Source organism: Octopus sinensis, unplaced genomic scaffold, assembly GCF_006345805.1.
Source record: "Octopus sinensis unplaced genomic scaffold, ASM634580v1 Contig18911, whole genome shotgun sequence".
NCBI classification, from domain to species: domain Eukaryota; kingdom Metazoa; phylum Mollusca; class Cephalopoda; order Octopoda; family Octopodidae; genus Octopus; species Octopus sinensis.
This window is the reverse complement of record NW_021836129.1, coordinates 266,784-284,706: the sequence shown is the minus strand read 5'-3', so window position 1 is coordinate 284,706 and position 17,923 is coordinate 266,784. Positions and strand designations below refer to the sequence as shown.

General features: G+C 40.5%; 2 protein-coding genes across 2 annotated transcripts; one reads left to right on the top strand and one right to left on the bottom strand.

The window, feature by feature from the left end:
* The first annotated feature begins 494 nt into the window (after window positions 1-494).
* LOC115231858 (peptidyl-prolyl cis-trans isomerase G-like) lies at window positions 495-1,301 on the top strand. Its single transcript, XM_029801777.1, has one exon. It carries the CDS (start codon window positions 495-497, stop codon window positions 1,299-1,301), a length of 807 nt encoding a protein of 268 aa, XP_029657637.1.
* A 1,791-nt stretch (window positions 1,302-3,092) lies between these two features.
* LOC115231857 lies at window positions 3,093-9,402 on the bottom strand. Its single transcript, XM_029801776.1, has 2 exons — window positions 9,257-9,402; window positions 3,093-3,684 (listed from the first exon to the last, which is right to left on the bottom strand). Exons 1-2 carry the CDS (start codon window positions 9,400-9,402, stop codon window positions 3,093-3,095), a joined length of 738 nt encoding a protein of 245 aa, XP_029657636.1.
* Window positions 9,403-17,923: the final 8,521 nt, after the last annotated feature.

Sequence of the window (17,923 nt, the reverse complement as noted above, 5' to 3'; positions counted from 1 at the left end):
TGTCTTTATTATTTTATTAATAATTTATTTGTTAACATTAATTAAATAAATTAAAATTAATTTTTATTTTAGAAATACATAATAATTTTTTATTGAATTATAAATTAATTTTTTCTGGCTTAAATCTAACAGTTTTTAAATACAACAGTTTTTGTATATTATTTAATATCTTTGGAGATTTTTAAATTCTTTTATTAAAAATAACATATTTATAATTAATATTTTAATTAATAAATTATTTCATTCCGGTCGTTGTGGAGCATGGAGCCGAGATGCTATTTTGATATAAATATTGGTGACCAAGAAGGTTAAATTCAATATAAATAATAAAAATATTAGCCGGAAGAGTAATATTTGAACTTTTTAAATCAATTGTCCCCAAAACCGCCGAAAATTTCCGAGCTCTCTGCACAGGCGAATTGGGAGACAGCAAATCCACAGGAGTTAACCTCCACTACGAAGGGAATCAATTCCACAGAGTGATCCCAAACTTCATGATCCAAGGCGGCGACATAATCACGGGAAACGGAACCAACGGAGAAAGTATTTACGGAAAGAAATTCGACGGTCAGTCTAAAAAACCTGAATTTATTAGACGAGAATTTTTTAGTAAAACACGACCGTCCTTTCCTGCTTTCCATGGCCAACAAGGGCCCCAACACAAACGCCTCACAATTTTTCATAACGACAGTCCCCTGCCCTCATTTGGACGGGTTTTGAAATATTTTTGTGTATTTGTAAGAAAGCACGTGGTTTTTGGACAAGTGATTTCAGGAGATTCCGTGATTAGGCGAATTGAGTCGTTGGAGACGGACAAACACAACCGTCCGTTGACGAGTGTCACGATTGAGGGGTGTGGAGAAATGGTGTGGCAGACCAATGTGAGAAAGAAAGCACGGAAGGCTGAGAAAGAAGCCAAAATAAAGCGGAAAGAAGAAAGAAATGCAAGAAGAGAGGCTAAATTGAAGAGGAAAGAAGAAAGGAGATTGTTTAAGGAGAAAATGGCCAGGGCAGCCGAGAAGGGAATGGGAGGAAATGTCAATGCTGAGGAATATGGCTCAATTGTCATCGATCCTGACGAAATCCCCCAAACCCCCGTCAATTTCTTAAAAAGGAATCGGAATGGGCCTGTTGTGGTCAAAAAGTATAACTACGGGGAGAATAGAGTTGATCGTTCTGGTCGTGTTATTAAAGGGAGGGGGGCTGAGGTTGTTTGGAGGGGTTATTTTAGAGGTACCGATCGCCTGGGAGAGGAAGGAGTCCGCCCACTCCTCCGCATTGGAAGGAGGCGGATAGTTTGAGTAGGAGATATAAGGAGAGGGTTATTAATGGTAGGATTGTTGGATGTATTGTTAGATGTGTTGGGGAAGTCTGTGGTGGATGATGTGGGGACTGATGATGAGGGTGGACGTATTCAATCTGTTGTGTCTGGCGTTTGATTTATTTATTTTTATGCTTTCTTAATTCTCTGTTTCTTATTAATCGACCAAAGTATTATAAGGGTAATGTCTAGTCAATATTTTTTGTCTTTTTTCTCTGTTGGATAGCAACTCTTTTTAGTAGTAATCGTGATTTCTCTAGCTGTATCAAACCAAGGAAACATCACTGGTTAAGAGGAGAGGCTTCTTTATTTTAGTTACAGACGTTTAAACAAATCATTTCCAATCGAAATTTGAAAATATGATCTTATGTGTATAGTGAGGTTTCAAATAATTGACGTCAATAGACAACCCCACTTAAAATATTTTCCAAGCTCCAGGGAAGATCCATTTGAAAATTTGGAAAACACTTGCTGTGTGAAATTTGTGTAGTTTGATTTTCTCTAATTCAGAAGATTTAAAAACGATGATTTATCCTTGTATTTATCATTTTCCGTCCAAAACAACTTAGAAGAGCTGATTTTTTAATGAATCAAAATTGCACGACTTTGCCGTCGTCCAGTTTTGGTTTTTCAGAATTTTGTTACAAATGTAAAAATGAACAATTTGAACAAATAAAATCAATGATTTTAAAAACAACGAGTTTATCCAGATTATAGATTTTGTCAGGTTTTTATGCATTTGAAAATTCGTTATATTTTGCAAAATAAGATTCAACGTCGACATATTTATTTGTTTGCATATTCCTGTGTAATTTACGCAATCCGAATCCACGTCTCTTTTAAATTTATCTAAAAATTCATTAGAATTTTTAAATTACTCAGTTGTAACTCATCCACTAAAAATGCTACCTTAGTTGATATTAAAGAATCAGTCACAAAACCATTTATAAATGATTTTTGAGAAAGTATTTTTAGATTCTATTACCTCCGTCCATTTAATCAACTTCTTTCCAAGCTTTGGGATCATCGGTTTATGCCCAGTTTTAAAAGAAAATTAATTTTTTTAATTATATAAAATAGCGTTCTTCTTCACTAAAGGATTATTTATATTTTTTATGTCTGTCACAGGTAAGAGGCGGAATTACGCCGTCGGAATATGCCTGAAAATTTATTAGTTAATCGCTGGCACATAATGTCATCATTTTCGTCCGTATAATTAATAATTCATTTATTTCTTTAAAATTAAGTCGAATATAGTGGCCACGGGAGGAATTGGAAAACAAGATCTTAAAAATGATATGAATCAAATAGAAATAAAATGAAAACGTACTTTTCAGAATGAATAATAATTTTAAATATGTTGATTTAGTGATTCTGTCGATTGTTCACATTTTTCGTATCGTACTTCATTCCCACCACAAGATCATTTAATATATGTACAGGGAAAGTCATTAATTCGCTCAAAGTTATTAACTTTCGTTTTTAATAGTCACAATCAATTCTTTAATTTCAGAAATTTTTAATACGTCATAACTAGGGCAACCAAAAGTCATTAAAGTCATATCAAAAAAGAATTGTTAGTTTATTATTTCCATCATTTTAAATTATTATTATTATATTTTTATTTACTTTCGATGTAGTTTTATAGGTCATTAATGTCATATTTTTTCACAAGGTCATATTTTTTCCATAAAGTTATATTTTTTTCATTTAGTCATTTATTTATCCAACCTGATTAATGATAAATTAAAAGTTAGATTAATTAAATTTTTCAATTTACTGGTCTTGGGCCTCCCTGAACAGCACCATCATCTTTCGTGATCCTCTTGCTATTAATTTGTCCTTCCTCAGAGTATTCGTTTTCTGTCACCTCATCATGTCTCCTCTTCATCGAGTAAGCTCCCCTTTGGTGAGTGTTCCACACTGCATAATCTTTGTTGAGAATCAATGCTTTAGTCATTACGTCTTCGAAACCATGTTTATATTCTACGAACATTCCTTCCAACGTCTTCTTTAATGCAGTCGTTTGGATGTATACCAGAACACTGTCTTTAATGCCAATAAAATCCATGTATATTTTAAAATACTTAGAGGTGATCGCATCCCAGGTAATGACAATCGGAAGTATTTTGACTTTGGCTTTGTAAATGATTTTTAATTCACTTGCCAGGATATCATATTTATGAAGTTTTTCAACTTCAACTGCTTTTAAATTATCCACACACGTCACTCCAATCTCTATTAGCCATATGTGGTTTAATTTTTTGTCGTATAGGAAAATGTCCGGCTTGTTATATTGAATTTTTGATTCGGTAGGGATAGTAGTGTCAACTCGTAATTCAGCACGATCATTGGTAATTACGCTTTGGATAGAGTGAGTCTTTATTTAGTCATATAATTAAATTTATAAATTAATAATTAAGCACGCTTAAATATATAAACCTAAAAAATCAAATAAAAAAGAAAATATATAATTAACAAATTTCCTAACGAATTCGAAGAGGATGATCACGGGAGACTATTGTTAAAAATGTTGTGTTCCTGTTAAATATGGAAAAAGTTTCAACGTTGAACAACATCGCCAAACATTGAAACACAAAAAGAGATTAGAATCAGGAAAATCTAATGTCCAAATGAAGTTAATTTCGAAAGATGTGGTTTTCGAAGAGTCTTTCGCGATTAGTTTAGTCGAAATGATGACCAAACAAATATTCCGCTGTTCAAATTAAGGGATGTCCATTTTCAAACTTTTTTTGAAACTTTGGGATTTAAACTGCCTAGTGAGACACATTCCAGAAATCTTGTTTCCACTATTTTTGTGAAACAGGTTGAAAAACTTAAAGAATATTTCAAAGGGAGTCAAATATTTTTAGTAATAGACGAAACCCAACATTCTTTAAAAAAATATGTGAACATTATTGCTGTAAAGATTGACAACCCAACCAATATATATTTGATTGAATGTATTTATGTTGAGACGTGTGATGCAAGTTCAATTTGTCAAACAATTGATGATTGCTTACGAAATTACCAAATTGAAAGAAAAAACTCGGATCGTTATCTGTTTTTTCTTTAATTAGTACACTAGTAATTTAGTCTGTAATCTCGCAAAATTCATCAATTTAAGCAATAGTTACAATTATTTGATGGTGATGATAAAATATTATTTTAAAAATATTTAATTTTTTATTTTTAAAAATGGTGAGTGATTTAACCAAAAAATTTTCGGAATGATACTTTTTTGCATTACTCGAAAAAATTCGGAATAATGTTGTTTACAGGCTTAGAAGCATACAGGCTCAGAAGCATACAGGCTCAGAAGCATACAGGCTCAGAAGCATACAGGCTCAGAAGCATACAGGCTCAGAAGCATACAGGCTCAGAAGCATACAGGCTCAGAAGCATACAGGCTTAGAAGCATACAGGCTTAGAAGCATACAGGCTTAGAAGCATACAGGCTTAGAAGCATACAGGCTTAGAAGCATACAGGCTTAGAAGCATACAGGCTTAGAAGCATACAGGCTTAGAAGCATACAGGCTTAGAAGCATACAGGCTTAGAAGCATACAGGCTTAGAAGCATACAGGCTTAGAAGCATACAGGCTTAGAAGCATACAGGCTTAGAAGCATACAGGCTTAGAAGCATACAGGCTTAGAAGCATACAGGCTTAGAAGCATACAGGCTTAGAAGGCTCAGAAGCTCAGAAGCATACGGGCCTAGAAGGCTCAGAAGCATGAACCTACTTTCTTCTTTCTTCATTAGTCTCATCAGTCATAGACAGACAAAGCGGATGAACCATGGAAGAGCTCGAATGCCCAAAGCAATCGTCTCGTCAAAATTACTTTCCGCACTAAGTTTCTGTCTCGCTCTTCTTTCTTACAATAAAATTCTTCATTCATTCATAATGTTGTTTAACTATATAAAACAAAAATAACTCGCCTGAATCGGTTCTAACTGAAATAAAAAAATATGGCTATAACTAAACAAACTGCTCGAAAATCTACTGGAGCAAAAGTTCCAAGGAAACAAACTGCTCGAATCTGCAAAATCTGCTCGCAAGTTGCCATCATTGAGATATCCCCTCTGGTATTTACACTGTTTATAAGCTACTAGGTAGAATTGTGTTTTAATTAAAATTATCTTAATTTTTAGTTACCCACTTATTAATAGAAAACATAATAAATTGTGACACGTGTGAGCACTCTTTTGACATACCTTGTTGTCTTGTTGCATTATTTGGTCAATCTTTATTTTTTTATTTAATTGGATTAGAAGGAATATTTTGCGATGTAGTTTCTTTTAATTAATAAATTATCTGAAATTTCATCATTTTGTAATATTTGCGAGTTTATTCTTTCAATCTGTTTATATCGCTTATTTGAAATCTTTTCATTTATCTTTATTCATGAATTTTACCTTATTTTTTGATAGAAAGTTTTATTTTTTATATTCTTATGGCAAACTTTTATTTATTTGTTCCCGGATTTGGCGATCTTGTATTTAGCGCCCTAAAATCTAAAATGATCAATTTCTACCAAATTTTAATCATTATTGTTATATTTTTTTAGACTTTTTTTAAACAGAACACGAATTTAATTATTGTTATATTATTTTTATTAATTATTATGTCACAGGCCTTGGTGTACCGAGCCTAGGTGGTTATACTTCGAAAAAATTCAAAAAAAATATTTGAACTCTATTTCAAAATCTTTTTTGTCAAGATAAAATTATAAAATGACAAATATTTTTATTGTAAAGAACAAGAGACTGGTACAGAAATATTTTTGATGCCTATACAACAAGATGGTTGCTCGAGGGAGTCGAACTGATTTAGCCTGCAGAGCACACGATGTTAGATGTGAAGCAGAGAATGTATCCCAGCAGGTTGCATCCCATACGAGGACTTTTCCGCTCTCAAATGGGAAAAGGGTCATCCCGTCAACCTCAAAAATTTCGGCATGATACTTTTTGGATTACTCAATAAAATTTCGGAATGATACTTTTTTATTATATAAATTTTTTCCCTTCAGAACTCATGTCTATTGCACATAAATCTTTTGGTTCCCAGATAACCAAAGTAATTCTTTAAAGCATTCACCCCGATGTTCCCATGTGGGAGCCTGATGGAGGCAGAGTCACTGTGCTTCTGGAGCTCATTGGCGAGGGAGGTCTTCTGATCGTCCGCCATAATGTAGTAGCGTACTACTAGCATTATGTTCTTTGCCGACCGAAAGCAGCCAGGAGGGTGCAGTGAATAACCCTTCCCATCCTGCAGTACACTGGTCACAGCCATCACCAAATCTCGCATACCCACCTCTCTAGTCACGTATTCACCCTGAGCACCTTTGTACCAGAGCCCTTCTCCGTGTCTAAGGCGCTGGCTGTCGGGGTTTCTTGAATCTCGCAGGCAGGTCGTGCGGCATCAGGGGGTCTTTTCTAAAGTCGCAACAGTCCTTCGCGGGGTCCCTCAGGGCTCTGTGCTCAGTCCGACACTATTCAATGTGTTTATGGCCACTGCGCCTATGCCAGTCAATGCTCGTACTGAAATGGTAATCTATGCAGACGACATTATCCTCTGGGATCACTCAATGAAACCGGAGTGTGCGTGTCGTAGGCTTCAGGTTGCTGTGGATGGACTTGCAAACTGGTGTGGGAGTAGGGGTCTGAGAATGTGCGCGGACAAGTGCAGTGTCCTTAAAGTCTGTAAAAGGACGAGGGGTTACACTAATTTTGTTCCTAGGTTATTGCTGAGCGGGTCAGCAATCGCTGCAGTTGATCGGATGACTTATTTTGGCGTGCTCTTTAAGCCGTCCGGTAAGTTTGATGATCACATTGCACGTACGAAAATGCGTGCAATGCAGCGATTAGGTGCGTTGCGTGCTTTCCGCTTGAGCAGAGGTGCCTGGTTCCGCGTGTTTAACGCCATGGTGTTACCCGTCTTGACCTATGGCGTCCACGCTTGGTACCTCTATGAGGACAGGGATAAGCATGTGACGTGCTTAAAAAAGTAAGAAGACGAGCCATAAGGCTAGCCTATGGCTTAGGATTCCGGACTGAGCTCTCCGACGCCCAGGAATCATCTCTCAAAGGCCTCTCTGAGGTCCTAGAGAAGATTATTTCTGGATGGCAGGTAAGGCGGTAAGTCTTAACCTGTGGTTGTGTGTAGGGAGGCGTGTGTGAGATGGAGACTGAAAAGGCAGCGATGCCGAAGGTCTACTTAGTTAGTTTTAACTCCCTTAACTTATAATTGTTTTTCCCCCCCGGAACTCATGTCTATTGCACATAAATCTTTGGTTCCCAGATAACCAAAGTACTCTTTAAAGCATTCACCCGATGTTCCCATGTGGGAGCCTGATGGAGGCAGAGTCACTGTGCTTCTGGAGCTCATTGGCGAGGGAGGTTCTGATCGTCCGCCATAATGTAGTAGCGTACTACTAGCATTATGTTCTTTGCGACCGAAAGCAGCCAGGAGGGTGCAGTGAATAACCCTTCCCATCCTGCAGTACACTGGTCACAGCCATCACCAAATCTCGCATACCCACCTCTCTAGTCACGTATTCACCCTGAGCACCTTTGTACCAGAGCCCTGGGAAGCGAGAAACATCTTGCCAGGGTCACTCTCTAACTCCAGCAGGGGCTCCACAGTCGTGTGCATACTTGCCCAGTACTGAGCGAAGCTGCCTGCTTTGTCTGAGATGTCCTGGATCGAGACGCGGATGTCCAAGGAACGAGAGAGTCGCTGAATCAGTTGAATACTTTTTCAATCAAGCTCACTCATATTTCTCTACATTTCCGGCTGTGTACTGGTCAACGGCTGTGTACTGGTCAAAATAATAAAATATGGCTAGAACAAAACAAACGGCTCGAAAATCTACTGGTGCAAAAGTACCAAGGAAACAGTTGTCTGCAAAATCTGCTCGCAAGCTGTCTGCACTAAGAAGACTATGCAGAAGTGGAGGTGTTCCCGCCTCGCTCTCCCAGAAGGACAAGACGGTTCAGTGTGCCACTACGATGAATTGCCGGAGCCGTGGTTCACCGCCACGCGCTTCCGGCTATTCTAGTGGTGTCTTTAATTTTCTAGGCGAAAGCAGGAAGGAGAAGTCGAAGCCTGGACCCTCCCAGGTGGGTTCAGCACTCACTGGAGACACTTCTTCCTCTGCTCCCCCTATGGCTGGTGTCGGGGGAGCTGCAGGTGCAACTGGTTCTGATCGTTTGGTATCCACCACAACCGCACAGCATGCTGGTTCGCCACGTGTTTGCGGTTTGTCTAGTGGTACCAAACCCAGCCTAGGTAAGTCAATTAATGCCAACAGGGGGTGTCGTCTCCTGAGGCCGTCCCGGTGGGTACGGCAGGAAATAAGGTTGCCCTTGAGGACGGTTGGTACACGGTGGGGAAACCCAAACGTGCGGCTGGCCGTCCAACCCCCCCTAATGTTTTAGGTACTGGGTGTGTGTCCGATCAGGTGGATGCACACCCAAAGAAGACCACTGGCGCCGGGGGCAGAATTACCTTCGGTGCTGTGGCACGACTTGAGGTCCTCCCTACAAGTGGGAAGGCCTCGGTCATAAAGATCTTAGGTACGTTAGACTCTATCCAGCCTTCAAAGCTGTATAGAGTCCTGAAGAGGGAGCCCACCCAATTCCTGCTTGGGTGGGAGAAGGAGGAGGACTTCTTCAGCTTTAAAGGAGAGCTGGAGAAGTCCAGCCCGTTCGGTCCTGGCATGCATCGGCTTGTCAGGATTGAACAAAAGGTAAGGCAGGTAAGAGTCCTGCTCCTCGGGGTCCCCCGGGACTTCGAGGATAATGACCTTTTAGGACACATACAGCGGGAGTACCCCAGTGCCTCTGCCCTTGCACGCTTCAAGCAGGGTAACCGCCCTCTTGAAGTGGTGGAGGTCATCCTGGGATCTCCTGCGGAAGCCGAGCGCCTAGTACTTCTGGGTACTAGGATCGGCTACATTAGGATGAGAGCTGCCTGGCCCCGCCCGAAAGCCACCCAATGCTTTCGGTGTCAGGGGTTCGGGCACATCTCCACAAAGTGCCCGGATAAGGCGAAGTGCCTTATTTGCGGTGGGGAGCATGGTCGCAAGACGTGCCCCTCACCATCCAAGGAGAGGCAGTGTGTCAACTGTGGTAAGTTGGGACACACTGCCAACTTCAGAGGTTGCCCCAAGTTCAAGGAGGCAACCCGAAAGGTAGGTGGGGATGTAATCCCAACAGTAAGTCGCCCGCGTCGCGTCGCGCGCCCTGCGCCAAAACCTGGCAAGCAGGCGATACTGGCCAAACCTTCCAAATCCGTTTGGGTGGCGAAGACAGTGGAACCTGTGAGCCATGCTACGTGTGGGTCGGTGCAGCCTTCGCCGACAAAGTTGGCAAAGCAGGTGAAAGCTTCCGAGTCCGCTTGGTTGCCTAAGCCGGCAATGCCTTCTGAGGCGGCTAACGGCGGCGCCGTCCGGCACAACCTGGGGCTGAAAAGGCGTCCTCCATACGTGGAGATGCCATTGCACTCAGCCCCTGGCGAGCGTGTACCGCAGGACAGTATTAGTCCTGCGGTGCAATTATGCGTTTCCCTATTAAAATTTTGTAGGGAGATGAATTGCAGTGTAGAGGAAATGCTACACTGCAACGTTGCCGAGGCCAAGAAGATCCTTGGCGAAGAAACCGATATGATGCTCAACATCATATCGGTGAACGCGCGTTCCTTGGAAGGAAAAAGGGACGCCGTTCAGAGGATGTTGGCCACCACGAGTGCGGACATTCTGGTGGTCAACGAAACGAAGGTAAAGGGGGGTCCGTACGTAGTTGATGGCTACAACTGTCGTCACATACCCTGGAAACAGGGGTCAATATGTGGCACAGGAACTAGCCTCTTCTACAAGCCCTACCTTGCCTTGCAGAGTCCAGGTATATGTTCATGTAGCTTGTGTGAATTCCTCCAAGTGAGAATTCGCATAGGCGAGTTAACATTTTACCTAGGTGGGATGTACTCGAAGAACTTTACGGCGTGCTCCTGGCACGTACGGGAGTTCTTTGAAAAGCATCCGAAGGCCATGGTTGTTGGGGACCTGAATGCCAAGCATCAAGATCTTGGTTTCAGGGTAACCAACTCGCATGGTTTGGCTCTGAAGACGCTGGTTGAAGACCTCGGGCTGGAAATCCGGACTTCGAGCGAGCCAAACCACGTCGACGCGAGGGGAGGACGTGACTGGCTAGGGCTTGCTCTGGTCAGTCCCGGTCTTCTAAATTGGGTTAGTAAAACTATTTTATTGTCCGATATTGGGAGCGACCATCTGCCTCTATTGCACGAACTCCGTGAGCCAGTTCCTCAAAGGGTCCCAGGATACTTTGACCTCCGGGTGGGTTCCTGGGCTAACCTGGAGAGTTTCATGGCCAGCAGGTTGCCCTCACTTCTGGTGGGGAATACCTGCGCCAACATACGTGAGTTGGAGGCGCTTGATAATGGAATCAATGCTGCCCTGACTGATTACATGCGAGATAATTTCAAACAAAACTCAGTGCAGGGTCAGGCACATTCCACGCTCCCTCACCGGATCTTAAATAAAATTAGGTTCAAGCGCCGGCTATCCAGACTACGGGACAAATGCGTTTACGAGGAGAACCGTGTTTGGTTTCGTGGCTGGATTAGCCGGCTTCAGAGGGAGATCCGAAGAGAAATCCGCGAACTCGAAAGTTCGCGGTGGGAGAGGGCCTGCCGAAGGGTGGACCCTCGCTTTCCGGACTTCTGGAAGCAGTTGAAGAGCCTGTCGGGGAGAAGGGGGGCTAAGTCAGTGCGCCTTAAACGCTCTGATGGAACCCTCGCTTCGGACCCGGTTGAGGTGGTTGAAATACTTTCAGCCCATCTCAATGGCATCTCGGGAACTGACGGAAGTCAGTTCGTAGAGACATCGTCCTTTGATACTGTCCAGCAGATATTGTCGTGGGACAAGCGCTGCCAGCTGGGCATATCAAGGAACGATGCAGGCGAAATTACTGAAGCGGAGATTCTGGCAGCAATCTCCCGAAGTAAGAACACCGCGGCGGGTTTGGATCGGATCCCGATGGCCATCTTTAAGAAGGCCCCGCCGCGGTTAATCACTGCACTAAAGGTTTTATTTAACGGGAGCTTGCGACTTGGGATGATTCCCTCCAGGTGGAAAGTGGCTGAGGTAATCCTTATCGGAAAGCCCGGGTAAGCCACATGATGTCCCGGGGGATATAGGCCCATTTCCTTGCTCCCCGCAATATCTAAAATCCTAGAAAGAATTATGCACCAAAGGCTCCTGGAGGAGCTGATGGTTGCAGACGCCCTCCCTGAGTTCCAATGGGGCTTCAGGGAGGGCCGCTCATGCGGGGACTGCCTTCACAAGGTGTCGTCTGGTATGAAGAACGCCCTCCAGAAAAGGGAATGCGGTATTTTAGTTAGTCTCGACATTGAAAAGGCCTTTGACTCGGTGTGGCACGACGGCCTCCGGAGTTCCCTTGCCACGTGTGGGGTTTCTCCGTGTCTAAGGCGCTGGCTGTCGGGGTTTCTTGAATCTCGCAGGCAGGTCGTGCGGCATCAGGGGGTCTTTTCTAAAGTCGCAACAGTCCTTCGCGGGGTCCCTCAGGGCTCTGTGCTCAGTCCGACACTATTCAATGTGTTTATGGCCACTGCGCCTATGCCAGTCAATGCTCGTACTGAAATGGTAATCTATGCAGACGACATTATCCTCTGGGATCACTCAATGAAACCGGAGTGTGCGTGTCGTAGGCTTCAGGTTGCTGTGGATGGACTTGCAAACTGGTGTGGGAGTAGGGGTCTGAGAATGTGCGCGGACAAGTGCAGTGTCCTTAAAGTCTGTAAAAGGACGAGGGGTTACACTAATTTTGTTCCTAGGTTATTGCTGAGCGGGTCAGCAATCGCTGCAGTTGATCGGATGACTTATTTGGGCGTGCTCTTTAAGCCGTCCGGTAAGTTTGATGATCACATTGCACGTACGAAAATGCGTGCAATGCAGCGATTAGGTGCGTTGCGTGCTTTCCGCTTGAGCAGAGGTGCCTGGTTCCGCGTGTTTAACGCCATGGTGTTACCCGTCTTGACCTATGGCGTCCACGCTTGGTACCTCTATGAGGACAGGGATAAGCATGTTGACGTGCTTAAAAAAGTAAGAAGACGAGCCATAAGGCTAGCCTATGGCTTAGGATTCCGGACTGAGCTCTCCGACGCCCAGGAATCATCTCTCAAAGGCCTCTCTGAGGTCCTAGAGAAGATTATTTCTGGATGGCAGGTAAGGCGGTAAGTCTTAACCTGTGGTTGTGTGTAGGGAGGCGTGTGTGAGATGGAGACTGAAAAGGCAGCGATGCCGAAGGTCTACTTAGTTAGTTTTTAACTCCCTTAACTTATAATGTTTTTCCCCCCCGGAACTCATGTCTATTGCACATAAATCTTTTGGTTCCCAGATAACCAAAGTAATTCTTTAAAGCATTCACCCCGATGTTCCCATGTGGGAGCCTGATGGAGGCAGAGTCACTGTGCTTCTGGAGCTCATTGGCGAGGGAGGTCTTCTGATCGTCCGCCATAATGTAGTAGCGTACTACTAGCATTATGTTCTTTGCCGACCGAAAGCAGCCAGGAGGGTGCAGTGAATAACCCTTCCCATCCTGCAGTACACTGGTCACAGCCATCACCAAATCTCGCATACCCACCTCTCTAGTCACGTATTCACCCTGAGCACCTTTGTACCAGAGCCCTGGGAAGCGAGAAACATCTTGCCAGGGGTCACTCTCTAACTCCAGCAGGGGCTCCACAGTCGTGTGCATACTTGCCCAGTACTGAGCGAAGCTGCCTGCTTTGTCTGAGATGTCCTGGATCGAGACGCGGATGTCCAAGGAACGAGAGAGTCGCTGAATCAGTTGAATACTGTTTTCAATCAAGCTCACTCGTATATTTCTCTACATTTCCGGCTGTGTACTGGTCAACAGCGTGTAGTGCCTCTTCCTTGGTAGGGGCTAACTGAAGCCCGATTGCGCGCAAATGTATGTCTGCCAAAACCAGATCCTCATGTTGTAAGATGTAGAAGTTTGATACTTCATGACAAGATGACCATGTGTGTACATGTCACTCACATGGCCTTCTAAGTACAAGTACTCCTCGGGAGCTCTTGTGAAACCTGCGTGTGTAGTGGTCCGACACCTGATATCATTAACAGAGATTTTGGACCACTTCCTGTCGTCTATCATTGGGAGGAGAATGTTCCTTGGCTCAACAACGCAAAATTTGCTGTGAGAATCCAGTTGCATGGAAAAGAAAGAAAAAATGGATAATTTCGAAAAGCTTTCGAAAAGAATATTTAAATCATGATTGACAATAAGACAGTACGCTAAAATATATTTCAACAAAAAGAGATACCTAGTGCAGATTTCTTTGGATATACCTCCACGAATTTCCAAGAGACAGAAACGTACATCAATAAATTATATTGAACTTCCTTTTTAATACTATTTCTGTGAAGGTTAACAAATTAAAAATGTATATTATATTTAAAATATAAATAAAATTAAATTATTTATTTTAAAATCCTACTAAGATTTTAATAATAATAAGCTTCGTTCAGGAGATCGGGCAGTAAGGCAATCGGGTCCCGCATGTCTGCCATCACAGGCGACGCCCGCGAATCAAGATGGTTTTTCGAGCGGATATCCCTTGCGATAGTACGCTCTAACTCTTTCTCGATCGCGTCGGCTTCCCGCCCTTGAAGCTTTTAATTAATTAACTTGTAGTCATTGGTTGGTTTGTTCTAATAAAAAAAAATAATAATAATTTAATAGTTTTGGTGAGGTGGTCACATGCCTCGTCACTTTTCCGTACAACGGTTAAGAAACATTTGTAAAAAGCAGAAGATACAGAGAATATGCTTGCCCTAAAGATTCTTTCGTTCAATGCATGCTGAATATCTAAGTCAAGAAATATTCTTTGTGACGACCTAGAAAGATTTAAAGTTTCTATTGGATGCATACAAGAAACAAAAATTACGCATTACCTCGATGAAAATATGGAAAATATTGACTATTATGCTTACCCAGTTCTAACTTCAGCCTTTGAAAGTTAATTACGGATAGACGTCATGCCTTAGCTTTTATTGTAGTAGCTATAAATATATTCAAATCTAGGAACATCTGACACTATTTTTGCTTCCAAAAACGGTCAAAAAACGTCAAAATTGATATAGATTCATTTTTTAATTAATTTATTTTCTCATTTTCACAGCTGGTCTCACGTCATAAGACCCACACCGCACGATTCCTTAGTTTGAGGTGAACGAAAAATACAGAGGAGGCCGAACTAGTTAATATAGTCAATCATCATGGGATGCAGCTTTCCTGAAAAAATTAGGCTGATTGGTTGCACACAAGCAGAGAACTCGCGTTTTTTTTCGTTGAAATAAAAGCGCATTTTTAGACTTGAATATGAACACTTTTATTTACAGAATTGATTGAGTATGTTAATCGCCACTGCGGTTTGTTTTTTTGATGTATTTCGTCAAATTTAGTAGGATACTTGCGGTTTGATGTATTACAGTAGGGGACTTAAGTGGATCCGAAATTGATCCTCAAGCCCTTAGCACGTGGAGCCACTAGAAAAATTTAAAACAATAATTTATAATCAAATAATAATTTATAACATAATAATTTATAACCAAATTAACAAAAATTAGCCCCTGAGTTCGAAAATTGTGTCAGTTTTTTCCTTGGACCTTCCTAGTGAAGTCTGGGACCGATCTTAGAACTCTATCTAGGAAGGTCTGGTGAGATTTCTAAATACAGATATGAATTTTGAATGTCCAGATTTACATCTTCCACGATCTAATAGGATTAGACACTATAATTTTTAAGTCTAATACAAATAATTATCGCCAATATCATTTTTTTAATTCAATAATCGATTAGTCTTTCGAAGAATTATCAAAGTTATTTTCAGTGGTTTCCAAGCTTTCAAATTGGTATAGAACTTTAATTGCTGTGCTTAAATCAAATATGAAACTAATCCCTACTCCCTGTTCACAATCATTAATGTGTACGCGTCGATAACAAGGGGCTTGGCAAAAACTTTTGTGCGACTTAAGCTGAATGAGTAAGATTCTATCACTGATACGTCAAACAATATGTCGTCGGCTTTATTTCATGGGCACGCAGGGAACAAGGCTAATGTAAAAAAATAAATAATAAATTTTTTGGAACATTTTTATCCCCATGGCATTCAAACCTGTGAGATCAAAGAAAATCTACCACTTTATGGATAACGTCGGACGAACAATTGCTTCGCGTAGATATACAGGAAGGTCTGGTGAGATTATGTGAATATGTTATGTGACCTACATCTTTTCACAAAATAAATAGTTTGAATTGGTAAATCTGTTGTAGTTGGTGCACACGTCATGTGACTCAGAGCAAGTTGCATAATTCTAATAATATTGATACTATATTTCACTGGTATATAAATATGCCTCTTATGTGTAATAAATGGGAATCAGTAAAAACCCTATCAGAATAGCTTAAAAAATAAATCAATCACGAAACAGGCACTCTTAAAGCTATTAGGTTAATAAAAGAGTAATTAGTAAAATTCGATCAACAAAATCATTTTCTGATAGAAAACATGAGGTAAGCCCATCAAACAAACAAAATACAGTAGGAATTGAAAATCTAGCAGTTGGAAATCCCACAACGACGGAAGGAAATCAAACAACTAGTACGAAATAAAGCAACTTACATCAAGATATTTGTATCCTTCCCTTTGTTGACAAAATCTTCAGCAAGATAGAGACCCGTGTAAATACTAATCAATTCTTCACAAATAGAAGTTCAGGATCTATAGCAGAGTTGCTCAAACATGCATGTATAGGTGCGGCCGCGAGCCTTTAAAATATAAAATATTTTTAATTTTAATTATTTGGTGTGTAACCAGTTAATCGCTATACCGAAAGAATACAACTTAAAAAGGCATTACATTTCTAATCATACAATTATTTTCAAGATACTAAGTTGTTTATTAACTAAAACGTACAATGCGTGTTTTACAGCTTGATGAATTACAAAATAATTTGACTCGCGACGGGCTCATTACACAAACATCACAATCGAAGTACTGCATCAGTTATGAAATCAGCAGAATGCTTGCAATGAAATCATCTTGTGATGATGATTTCATCAAACAATGTCTCGTGAAAACATTCAAATTATTTGACCTGATAATGCGTATTTGTTTAAAGAGATTTATTTGACTAAAATACAGTTGCTGAACATATCAAAGAAATGTTTTCGCAAAGATCGGGTAGAACTCGTAAGATTTTGCTGTGGGCATCTCCCTTTACTTCTCGACTATCAAAACAAAGTCGATAAGGACGTCGATCCGTCCTGTCTAATCTGCCATGACGCACGACACACAGTAACACACGTCCTCCTGGATTGCAAAAACTTCACCGGTATAAGAAAATCATATAAGATTCACTCCATCCTTAACTTAATTTCAGGGGAAGGGGAATGGGGTTAAATAAATAAAATGTCTTCGCATTCAAATGAGCGATTAAAATATGATTTTTGAAATTTAAATATTTTTCAACTTCGATCGAGGAAACAGCCGACGTATTGAAATTGCACAATCAGCAATCTTTTTTCGGGCTTGTAACCCAGATTTTAAAATTTATGAAGAATTTCTCAAATTGGTATTATGCACCATACTAATGAAAGTAAAGATATCTTTGTAAAACTACAACAGTACTAGCATAAAAAAGGTTGCTAAACTGATTATCCATATCTATCAACAGTTTGCTGAATTGGTGGTAATTAAGTGCATCATCTTTAATATAGTTTATTATTTTGTGACCAAAGTAATAGTATTTTCTATTTGTAAAATTTTTGACCACATATTTTGCTGATGAATACAATGAAAATTTGCAAATAATAAGCCAGGATTTAATTTTTCTATTTCAATTCGCAATTTACCAGCAAATTCATAGTAAAAGGAAATTTGTTGTAGTTTTACAAAGATATCTTTATCGATTCATAAAGTTGTCAAAAGATTTTATCTGTTAAAACAGGAAATAATTTTATTTATGGAAATGAAAAGTCAAAACACAGACGAGATGAAAAGTGAATCTTGAATCCAAGATTTGAACGACCATAATTTCAAATTGAAAAATATTCAGAAATTTGAATTGTGATAGACAAAGCACCGGCACATTCACAATTAAAAAAATGATTGGAAAAGAATTTCGAGATATTGAAATTATAAGATTGGGACCTTATAGTGCACCATTAAATCTAATAGAGGAATGCTGGAGCATTCTTAAGAGTGAACTAAACAGAAAAATGGCTACAACTAATTTGTTAATTACAGAAAATGGACTCACCCAAAAAGAAACCAGACTACGAATTTTAGAAAGTTGCATAGACACTTGTATTTCTGCAATAACACCAAGAATTTGCTCACTAACATGCAATCATGTTCAGAAACATTTTCCAAGCATTATGGAGATGAACGATTTAACTCCCGATGACAATATTTAGCAACTTAACATTAATTTCATTAATAAATATTTTTCAGTAATGTGCAGAAAAAATTAA

What these genes read in the sequence shown, in the direction of transcription:
- LOC115231858 (XM_029801777.1), top strand. Translation starts at nt 495, where the DNA reads ATGATCCAAGGCGGCGACATAATCACGGGAAACGGAACCAACGGAGAA.
- LOC115231857 (XM_029801776.1), bottom strand. Translation starts at nt 9,402, where the DNA reads ATGCTCCCCACCGCAAATAAGGCACTTCGCCTTATCCGGGCACTTTGT. An exon ending in GCCGATCCTAGTACCCAGAA is followed by an intron (nt 3,685 to 9,256) that starts GTACTAGGCGCT and finishes CTCTATCCAAAG; the next exon opens with CGTAATTACCAATGATCGTG.